The sequence below is a fragment of the Leptonotus elevatus genome, chromosome 12, assembly GCF_054856555.1.
Source record: "Leptonotus elevatus isolate MCC_2025b chromosome 12, RoL_Lele_1.0, whole genome shotgun sequence".
Lineage (NCBI taxonomy): Eukaryota > Metazoa > Chordata > Actinopteri > Syngnathiformes > Syngnathidae > Leptonotus > Leptonotus elevatus.
The window spans coordinates 11,355,833-11,366,628 of record NC_141250.1 but is presented as its reverse complement, the minus strand read 5'-3'; the positions used below and the strand labels follow the sequence as shown (position 1 = coordinate 11,366,628).

At 39.6% G+C, this 10,796-nt stretch overlaps 1 protein-coding gene across 1 annotated transcript; it reads right to left on the bottom strand.

Moving 5' to 3' along the window:
* Positions 1-363: 363 nt before the first annotated feature.
* Positions 364-8,910, bottom strand: LOC147164564 (NXPE family member 3-like). Its single transcript, XM_086091366.1, has 5 exons — positions 8,777-8,910; positions 5,872-6,653; positions 4,645-4,715; positions 4,351-4,557; positions 364-1,533 (listed from the first exon to the last, which is right to left on the bottom strand). The coding sequence occupies exons 1-5, from the start codon at positions 8,861-8,863 to the stop codon at positions 971-973; spliced, it is 1,710 nt and encodes a 569-aa protein (XP_085947492.1). The 5' UTR covers positions 8,864-8,910; the 3' UTR covers positions 364-970.
* Between the last annotated feature and the right edge of the window lie 1,886 nt (positions 8,911-10,796).

Genomic DNA, 10,796 nt, shown 5'->3' with positions numbered 1-10,796 from the left:
TAACTTTCACAAAGAACGCTGGGGTGACGACCGGGGCCTTCCCACGCTGGGCCTGGGGTTCGGGGGTGTCGGCCGTCCTCCGGTGCCCCCATCTCCCCCCTTCTGCCCCCGGTGTTCCGTCCCTCCACACGGCGGGGGGTGGGGTGGGCGCGGCTGCCCTCTCCGCTCCGCTGTCCGGCCCCTCTTCGGCGCCGGTGCTTCGAGGTTATGATTCAAAATTAATTTAAATATTAAATTTGAGTCTCCTTCAATTTATTGTTGATTTAATAATTAATTGGACAAAAAGGACACTGAAAAAAGGAGGACAATCATGTTAAAAAAAATTAAATACATGTCACTGATTTCAAAAATAGGAAAGCTTTAATTGAAAATAAAACAAAAATCGTTATAAACGTCACATTTGTAGACAGTGATAAATGCTGAGCTGTACAAATAGAAAAATTGTTGCACCAGAGGTTGTAAAAAACGCTAAATAAAGACAGTGAAATTGTCACTAATTAGGCAACTGCAGGCATCTAATACTCTTTCTCCCTTTCATGCTTTCAACTTGTTTCTGTTCCCATTACGGCAAACGTAGGACAACATCATGTCTACCATAGTCTTGACAATGGGCCTCGGTGGCTTCGGGCAGTAGGCGGGGTATACCCTAAACTGGTTGCCAGCCAATCACAGTGCACAAAAAGACAAATAATCATTCACAACTATAGGGACCATTCAGTGTTCAATTAACCTATAATGCATGTTTGTTTTTTGTTTTTTTTATGTGTGAGGAAACTGGAGTACCCAGAGAAAATCTACGCAGGCACAGGGAGTACATGCAAACTCCAGCCAGGAAGGACAGAGCCCAGATTTGATCTTTAAATCGGCAAAAATTTACATTAATACATGTCCCCCCTCACACACACACACACACTTTATGTAAATTCTCACAAATCACACAAGTTTCTCTTCTTTTGAGTGAGCGATTGAATCATACATTTGTCCTGTTGTTTTTACAGCAAATATAGGACAACATCATTTCTACCATGGTTTTGACAATGGCCCTGGGAGGATGCAGGTTGTGAGGTTCCCGGTGCGCCAAGCACATCTGCCAAGCATCCACCAGCTTAACATTGAGACCCTTGAACATGGCGCGGAGCACGACGTCCTGCTGCAGCATCAACCAGTCGCTTTTGTACAGGCTGATGTTCCCTTTCAAGGCCTGAGGATTGGCCGTACGGACCACCACCACTGTCTCCGGGGCCCGGTCCAGGAGTCGCACCACCGCCTTGCGGATGTGCCGGAGGCGCTGTATGTACACCTGCACGGGGAAGGTGCCGAAGTGAGCCCAGATGCCGATTGTCACCACCGTGTTGGGACCGCCGGTCAGGCTGTCCAGCTCGTTGGCGATGTAGCGCAACTCGCTGATCATGACGGGCTGGATGCGGACGGGTGGGCCGTGGAAGCGGTAGTTGAGCAGAATGTTGTGGCTGCTGTCCACTGCCATAAAAGGCCCAGGCTTTTTGGGATTCTCCAGGGTGAGATTCTTTAATTCTGCAAGGGCAGAATACAATGACTGGGGGTGCAGTATTTTTCACAAAAACACTTTGTGTGGTCACAAGCACACACAAAAAAAATAATAACATTGTCATCCATAGTCACTTTAGGGCATATATAAAGGTCACAAATATCCACTTAATAGATGTGCTTCAACAACAGGCATTTTCACTTTTTCACTCTCAAAATTTTTGAATAAATAATAATTATAATAAAAAAATTTAAAAGAAAAGAAAAAAGTAATGTTCACTTTCGAAAAAAAGTTTAGTTTTTTCACTCAAAAATTATAAATAAATGTTACAAGAAGAGTTTGAGTACAGTTTACCAGTTTATTTAAAAAAGAAAAAAATACAAGGCGTAGCGGCAATCTACTGAAAAAGTGCTGCATGAGGGTCTTGAAGACGTTTCCAACGCGTTGCGCTATGTAAAAATGATATCTGCCATGGAAATACATTTGTGAACAATTTATTTATAGTCAGTTGAAGAGGTTTAAAAAAAAATACCAACAAAAAAGGCGGGTGTCCAATGACTAAAAGGGTCACACAAAAAATGCTAAAAATGCTTTCAAATGGTCACATACATACATGCACTGACGGTTGAAAAACTGTTCGGCTTCCTGTGGTTTAAAAAAACAACAACAAAAACACTGCACACCTGTGACTGCCCTATATAATGGACTGGCTGATTGCTTCACAAGCCACAGGTGTACAGGTGTCCTTAGAAACCAATTAGTGCCTCACCAAACACTCACACAAGCACACAACACAGTGCTTGTGTAAATTGGCTACAACACAAGGGTTGAGGAAGGAACCCACAAACTTCAGGTTGGGAGACGGCCACTCTACCACCTGAACCATGCCGGTCCTGGAGTGTGTTAGTATATTGATGGTGTCAGGTAGAATCCTTGTAATTCCAGTTTTTGGTCTCATTTTGGACACACCAGCAATGCAGTATAGTGGGAAACAGCAAGAGTGGCATGGCTCAGCCTCAGGTGGTAGAGTGGCTGTCTCCCAAGTTGAAGGTCATGAATTTGTTCCTCAGTGCTTGAGTTACTTTTTTTTTATACTAGTAGAATAAAATGTACTCAAAAACTTTACTAGGTTTTTCCAAGTTTGCCTGGAGACATTCCTTTTCATTATTTATCAATATTAAAAAAAAATAGATCAATAAAAATAGCCTCTCTGTTGTCTAAGTGTTTTGATATCTGACAGGCATTGAGTATTTGGGCTCTATTTTCATGATTAACGCAAATCCAGTGCGTCACTTGGCAGAATTGTGCTATGAGTGGCAGTTTATACCGGACGTTCATAATTTTGCGTATTGAAAAACAAAAACAAAAAAGGGTAATTTGCTCCATTGTGGGTGTGAATTCAGCAGACTCAATTGGTTCTTGCCATTTCCTTGGCTCAAGAGATCTCTGTGCATAAAATGAAGCAGTGATCCATGTGTGACCAGAGCATTGCCATTGAGCATGGCTGGTATGTTATTATTGTTATTGATAAACGATAGGAAATAATTCCACACAGACAGAGACTTGACATACTCCAAAGACTACATAAAATACAAGAGCTACACTGTTTACTGATCAGGTATCAATAAAGGCATTGAAGACATGAAAAATGTGTCCCATGCTAAATACCAAATAAACAGGCAAGGGAGCCCAGGATGATTCCCAGTCTTCCCACTCCCCATTGGAAGAAAATGGAACCCGATTTGTTTCATTGTAATGGAAACAAAATATCTGTTGATGATAGATTATTCCTCAAACTTCAATGGGATTATTGTTCTCACTAAAACGGATCCTTATATTAGTTCTGCTGAGCTATACAGGACTTCTTCTTTTAACTGGATTACCCTCAGCAGAACTATTGATAAGTAGGAAGCTAACTGCAAGACTGCCCTAATAGCAGAGTAAGAATCGAGATATAATGGAAATGGAAACAACAACACTACTATGACAAGTCAACTAAAGCTCTGGAAGCACATGCATGTTGTGAGAATCTACGACCAAAATGAACAGAAGGTCGGCCTACTGTTCTTCAGGGGGTTGAACCATGATCCTATGAAGCACATGTGCTCGCAGAGAACCATCGCAACCTTCTGATCAAGAATACTTTCCGAAAGACAAGTTACGGATGTGAGGATGGAAACATGTAATGTGCCGACAAAAACTGAGCATCAGATCAAAACAGTTTGAAGTTCAAATGTCATCATAAATAAAAATTTAAATGTCAAAAATGTATTTTGATGTTTATGACAGTGTGAGTCATATACTTTTAATAGAGGGATATTTTTTTAAAGAGGAATATTGCTATGCAATGTTATGTTAGTGGGTGACCAGCAGAGGGCGCTAGAGCAAATGGTTTTAGTTGGATAGGCAGTTGTAAACAGATGTGTTTTGAGTTGTGATTTGAAATGGGGGGCAGGGTGGTCAATCTATTCTGCGTTGAGGTGGTAGTGAGTTTCAAAGAAAAGAATCTGAGCAGCCGAATGCTGGTGAGACGGTTGGAGGGGACAGACATGAAAGGAGGGAAATGATCTGAGGGAGCAGGGGGGGCTTGGGGGCTGGGGGTTTGTGATCGGTCTTGAAGGCGATTTTGAATTGAATGTGTGCAAGCGCAAGCCCACTTGTTTATTAAATCCATCCATCCATTTTGTCATAAAATAAAGACATGTAATTTCTATGTTTTGCCACAAGATGGCAGCAAATATAACTCTTTGCCATTATACTACTGTACTGTATATGCAAAGCATTATCTTGTGCCTACTTAAGATAGAAAGCTGCTCAGTGGGTTATGAGTCAGAAGCGCTCACCTGGAAGCACAGAGACGAGGTACTCGAACCACTGGCGCATAGTGGAGTCACCGTACATATAGACCAACTTGTTGGTCAAACACTGAGTGATGGCAGACGTCCCAACAAACGTGCGCATGGGAATGTCGCCCAGTGACCTCCACGAGTCCTGGTAATAATACCCAGATGTCGCCAGCTTCACGGGATCCGGTTTTTGACTGCTGCTTTCTAAATTGACGACAGGCACAATAATGTGAATAAATTGCCAACTCCCCCAAAAATTTATTGTTCGTCTGAAGGTCTATACTGTAGTACCTTTCCTGGATGGTAGTACATTGATGGTATCCGTTGCGGAAGCGTGGATAGGAACTTTGACGTTCTTGCCACTGACATAAAAAAAAGTAGATATTAAACAGAAGTAACAACAATGCGCTACAACAATAAGAGATGAAAATCGCACGTATCATCCATGAACAAGGAAGAACCATCAACTTTTGTGTGAGTAGTAAAATACTGTAGATAACTTTTGAGGCAGAAAATAAGATACAATCTTCATAGGGATTGGCCACAGGTTTTTCAGGGTTCCATGACGCCTTACATGTGGAGTGCCCCAAAGCTCTATACTAGATCTGGCTTTGTTTTCCTTATATATGTTGCCAATTGGTAAAATTTTTAGAAAAATATCATAATTTCCTTTCACTGTTTTGATGACGATATAATAATACAGGTAGATATACCACTCACATCAAAAGATGACTCGGTCCAGTCTTCTCAGATCTGTCTGAAGGAAGGGAAAATTTGACTGAAATGTAATTTTCTGAACCTAAATAAGAAAAAAAATGAAGTTACTGTATTCAGTGAAACTGATGTTGACATCGAAAAATTTAGTTTGAACTAACTAATGTGAACCCAAAAACATGTAAATACGTTTTTTAATACTTTGTCCTTCACTCCCAAAAATGTATTTTTATAATTCGTATGTGTTTTTTTTTATGCTATAGCATACAGAAGGCTTAGCTTCTGACGTGAAGAGGTCGCTTCAAGCAATGGGCCATAAAGAGGGCAGCAGGTGGCAGCAGAGTACAAGAGATCAGCCAGGGCCATGTTGCAACAAGCTCTTTTTGCCAGTGTTTTCAACAGTTTTGTGAATAATGATGAAACTTAGCTATATTCTAATGCTAATTGCTGCAAAACGGAAGCAGATACAAATGTACTTTTTTTTTCCATGATGAAAGAAGAGCCTCTAATCTTTCTTTTGGAAGGTTCCATGTTTTTATAGCAATAAAACAGAATATTCTGTGGACCTTGCAAAATTAGTCAAAATACAGTAAAACAGTCGAGAGCGAAGGGGGTTGCTTCAGTGAAAATAGCTCGTAGTGAATGAGGTAATTGCTCATTTTAGTTCGAACTTATGTAATTAATTAATAATTAATTATAGTTTTTATTTTTTTATTTTCCAATACCCTAAAGTGATTTTGGGATCAACGGCTTGTTCTGTTCAAAATACTTTTGGAATGTCAAACAATCACTGAGTGTACCAACCTCTTAAAGAGTAATGCTTCCTTTTTGGTGATGAGTTTTTTGATGTAACCTCCCGTGATGTGGTTGTATCTGGTGTCGCAGCCGAGCATTTTGGGCTTGTAGCAATACCACGGCTCGCCGGTGTGAAGGTCCGTGTAGTTGCACAGCGGCCCCTGGTCTCGTGGCAGACACATGTTGCACACCGTCCTCTCGGAATGATTGCCTCGGCGAAAGACGCTGGAGAAGTACACCCGATCGGGCCGTTTGTCCCTCAGCCGCCGCAACACGCCGATGGCCTCGCTCGAGTGCACCATCAGGATGCTTACCCGAGCCGAGCCCGCCCACAGTAACGGGAATCGAACGGAATAAAGGCCGTTCTCGTGGTCCAACACCTGTCCGGCCACACCCGCCCTGTATTTTGAGGAGTGTAAACGAGCCAACAGCAAATCGCCTCCATATCGCTTGGGTCGTTCTTTGAAGTCGCGCAGTTGGACCTGCACTTCGAGCTGGTCGCCCACGTACCAATGCTGGTTGTTTTGGGAGGGAATGATTTTAAACAAACTGTGGGCCGGGTCACTTGTCTGGGACAGGTTGGGCGGTGCGGAGCCAGAGGGCGACTGCGGCCAGGCGATGGAGTCCAACAAGTCGCGTTCCTCAAGCTCCTCTTCGGGTGACGACGGCTTGCCCAGATGTGAACAGTTGTTGGGATTGTGGTGAACTTGTGGGAGGCTTTCAGACAGATTTGATGACTGGTTCCAGTTCTGGACCTTGTACAGTGCTGACACAATGTCGTACTTCCAGTTCTGAGGGAGTGACAAGATATGCGATCATCAGAGGTCATCAGATGTGCCGCAGCAAATTATGCAATTTCACTGAATTGGTCAGAAAATGTGAATAATAATCCATCCTTTGTTCATTTATCTGTACCGGTGATGTATTAGTGATAGGCAGTAAAATGTCATTCAGAAGGTACAATTAAAGTGTTGCCATTTATAAAATCTGCTGTGCACGTGTTCACCTAAACAGACCTTTATGTACACTTATGTCACCTTAAGTATATTTGTGAGCATATTCCCTTTGCTGGCTCCTACTTTAGAGTTCATTTTAAAACACATTTTTAAAACACATTTTGACTCGGCATGAGACTTGCCATTGTTTTAGTAGTTTATTGTGTTTACTGTTTGTATTATTATTTTTATTATTATTTTATTGTTTTAACTGTTTTTGTTTTTATATGACTGATTTTTATTTTATGTACAGCATTTTGTATACATCTATGTTTGTCTTTAAAGTGCTCTATACATGAAGTTGAGTGGAGTAAAGTCAACTATGTGCCTTGGTCAAATAAAGGTTGGGGAACACATTTTTAACTGACTGAGAAGCCTGGTGGCCACATTGGATTTAAAGTTGAGATCTTTTTTTTTCATTTAGTTTTCACATCAACAATTCCAAATTTCACATCAACAATCTTTATACATCTCACATATTATTACACGTCATAATTAACTTGATAAACCGACAATATATTCACATCTCTAATAAATTGAGATCAGCAAGGATCTTTTACATGACAATGAGATATAGACGGTCATACTGAACAATAACTCCTGGGGTGTATCATATAGTCCTTTTTTTATATATATATATAAATAATGAATGAGGACAAGTAACTTGTAAACGCAAATAAGCATATATATATATATATATATATATATATATATATAATGTTCAACTGTCAAACTCAACTGTACATATATATCTATATCTATAGGTGCGTTAAATTTGTTAATTTTTTATGACTTAAAATATTTCAATTAATCTTCAACTTTCACTGTATTTTTTCTCATAAAATTTTTTTTTTTATATGATCTGAAACATTGACTAACAGCAACCACCTCCATGAGTCGTCTCATGCTGATACGCATCTCGGAGGAATTTCTTTTGTTGCACTGTTGTTGCTCGTGCTGCGAGTGGTAGCCACACTGAACATTTATGTGAGACAGGAAATAGAAATCGATTGTTTGTAGAATACAAAAAAAAAACTCAATCAAAGTAAGATTTAGTTGAATCCACCAGTCATTCCATTAGATTAGCAGATGATGGGCTAAATAAGGTTAACATGGCCCAAATCTCACGCCTGTAAGTAGTTATCTAGTGTGCCATCTAAATAGACCATCTAACAACAACACTTTTAAATTCCTATGTCATTTAAAAATGTTTTGTTTTACAGCTGAGCAGTCGTCTATTGTGACGACGGACAAGTAGGCTATGTCTTATCACTGTTATCTTGGGTTGATTGTTATGGAGACAAATAACTTTACATTTACATTTCATTGTAAAGCAGAAATGTAAGGTTTCACAGCACAAATGTATTGTTGTAAACATGCCTTATATTGTGATGTCCGTGTGACTTGATGTGTTATTAAAAAATATATTTTGATAAAGTTTTTCAAGATCCTGGAACATATCAGTTGGCATTCAGCTAAAGGGGATCCTTTCAAATGAATCAGTCCATTAACAAAATAATTTTTTACCAAGAAAGAAAGCTATCATAGTGGGAATATAATTGATGTAAATTAAGTTCTTTTGAGTTTGTATTCATTTGTGCTGCACTGCAAGATTTGTGTTTTGTTCTTGCTGTTGCTGTATTGTATTTATTTGGGTTGCAATCCAATACATTTGATAGGAAATAGCTCACAATAGTTTAAAGACAATGTGAAAGGAAATTATGTGTTTATGATCAGTAAGCGTGAGTGATTGGGGGGGAAAGGAAATGCCTTATTTGAAATGCCTTATTTGAATTCCATTTTTTTTAAGTGTTGTCTAATGTGTCATGTTATCTTTAAAACATTTTACAAATTCTATCAGATTATAAATTATAGCAGGCTGTAAAGGGGGAAAAAAAGTTGTGACAAACTTCTCTCACCTCCCCAAAGTTGATGTTGCGCTGCAGGAAGATGATTCCAAACAGGGTGAGGATGATGAGGATATACTTCCAAACATTTACGGACATGGTGACCGTGGATCGATTACCTGCCGTCGCCGCAGGAAAGAAGAAATCAAGGAAGTAACCTTGCCCTTTGAAGTGCCTCCAGGGAGCGTCACAAAACGTGCGTGCGTGCGCGTGTGCGTGCGTGTGTGTGTGTACGCGTGTGGGGTACATTCAATATATTAAAAAATATGCTATTAACGCTTAAAATTGTTTGTATGCACGTTGGCATTGTTAAATTGTGTTTATTTATTTAGCGGTGTGAATTTCGAATGTCCTATTTTGACTGCCGGTTTAGAACCTAGTAGTGAGAGGCAAAACACAAAGTAAAGTCAAAGAGGGTTTTTTTTGTTCTCCTCTCAAGCATAATCATAGCTCGTGCACTTCTATTGTTGTGTGTAAATTCCAAAGTGAAGCTCTGTGCGTGTACGCGTGTGTGTGTTGGGGGGGGGGGGGGGGGGGTTGTTCTTTATTGTGTGTACGTGTTAGATGCATAATGTTGATTCTTTGCTAATTATGTTATTAAACCAATCTAAATTTGGTATCATTTGTTCTTTAGTTTAAGCACCCATTCTTAATTTTGAAATCCCCGGAAACATAATATTGGTTGTAATTGTTAGGCCTACAGATTATTTATAATAATTAGGTTGTAATAATTTCCTTTGTTTAACCAGGTAAGGCAGTTTATAACAGTTTATCATTTACAATGGCAACATGGAAGCAAGTTAGGGTTTAGTGCACTTCAAGGGCACTATAACAGCGGATAGTTGGAGAGATTAGTTTTCTTTATTAGCATAATCAACTCTAATCGACTGTGTTATTATTTGTTGTGTTTATTTATGGCTATAGCTATTTAGCACTTTTTCCTAATCAAAATGCTATTCACTTTTTTTAAACCTATATATCAGATTTGTTAACCTAGGTGTTCATTGTGTTCCATTTCAAATTGTCGAGAATGTACATATGCAAGTTAATTGCTTTAAACTTCACATCACTATTAAAGTCCTTCCTAATTTAGTATTCCCGCATGCCATATTAATGTGCAGTTTGCTGCTTGTTTGCATCAACATTTCACTGGAATGAAAATGTGTATCTTGTCTAATAGGGGGGGAAATACATTATGTGTCAAAAAGGCCTCGTTGTTTTTTGTTTGTACAGTTCCAGCACCCTCTGGTGGCTAATTTAAGAATGCAAATTCAAAACCAAAGCAAGCAAAAGCAAGAGCGATCTGTAGTAAACTGACCCCATTGTAACCCCATTTTAAAGGCAGTTACTTGATGATTATTAATGTGACATGCTCAAAAATTGAAACTTGACATGTTGCAGAAAGTTGAGGAAACCATTTTTGCTTTTGAAAATGATTTTTTTTTTCAGTGTTTTATAGAGAAATTGTTTTACTATTTCAGTTAATTTGCAACTTTGAACGATGTCTGGAAAAGCTCTACAGTATAAAAGACCAATTTATTAGTAGTATTGTTGGTCCCCGTTGCCAGATGATGATTCAATGAGATTCAAACCCAGAACATCTCAATTGGTCTATCCACCCCTTCTACAGTATTTATTGTAGTTGTGACCGTGAGCGCCAGACCAAAACTAGAGCTTCTGGGTTTTCGTTTTTAAATGGAGCCTATTAGCAGTCAAACGGCCCGTGTGATTTATTCCACTCCATTGCGACGTTCTGTCAAATAATTCTTAGGATTTTATAGGGGGGGGGGGGGGGCATAAAGTGGGGTGGCAGGTGTTTCTCCAGATGACCACCATCCATCTATAGCTTCTCTCTGGAGACACAAACACAGATGTAGGCCTACATGCACTCTAATGAGCCCAAAGACTCACAATGCCGACAGAAAAGCCTATAATTCAAAACTCCATCGGACATTACATTGCCATTTTATAAAATGTACATACTTGACAAGTTAGCGTAGAATCATTCACTTCCGCTTGGGTCTTTTATCTG

Bases quoted from the DNA above. Each gene is read 5' to 3' on its own strand.
- LOC147164564 (XM_086091366.1), bottom strand. From the start codon at position 8,863: ATGTCCGTAAATGTTTGGAAGTATATCCTCATCATCCTCACCCTGTTT. The intron at 6,654-8,776 runs GTGAGAGAAGTT...TCACTCCCTCAG, and splicing joins GCAACATCAACTTTGGGGAG to AACTGGAAGTACGACATTGT. The intron at 4,716-5,871 runs GTTGGTACACTC...TTTTTATGTCAG, and splicing joins GAAGCATTACTCTTTAAGAG to TGGCAAGAACGTCAAAGTTC.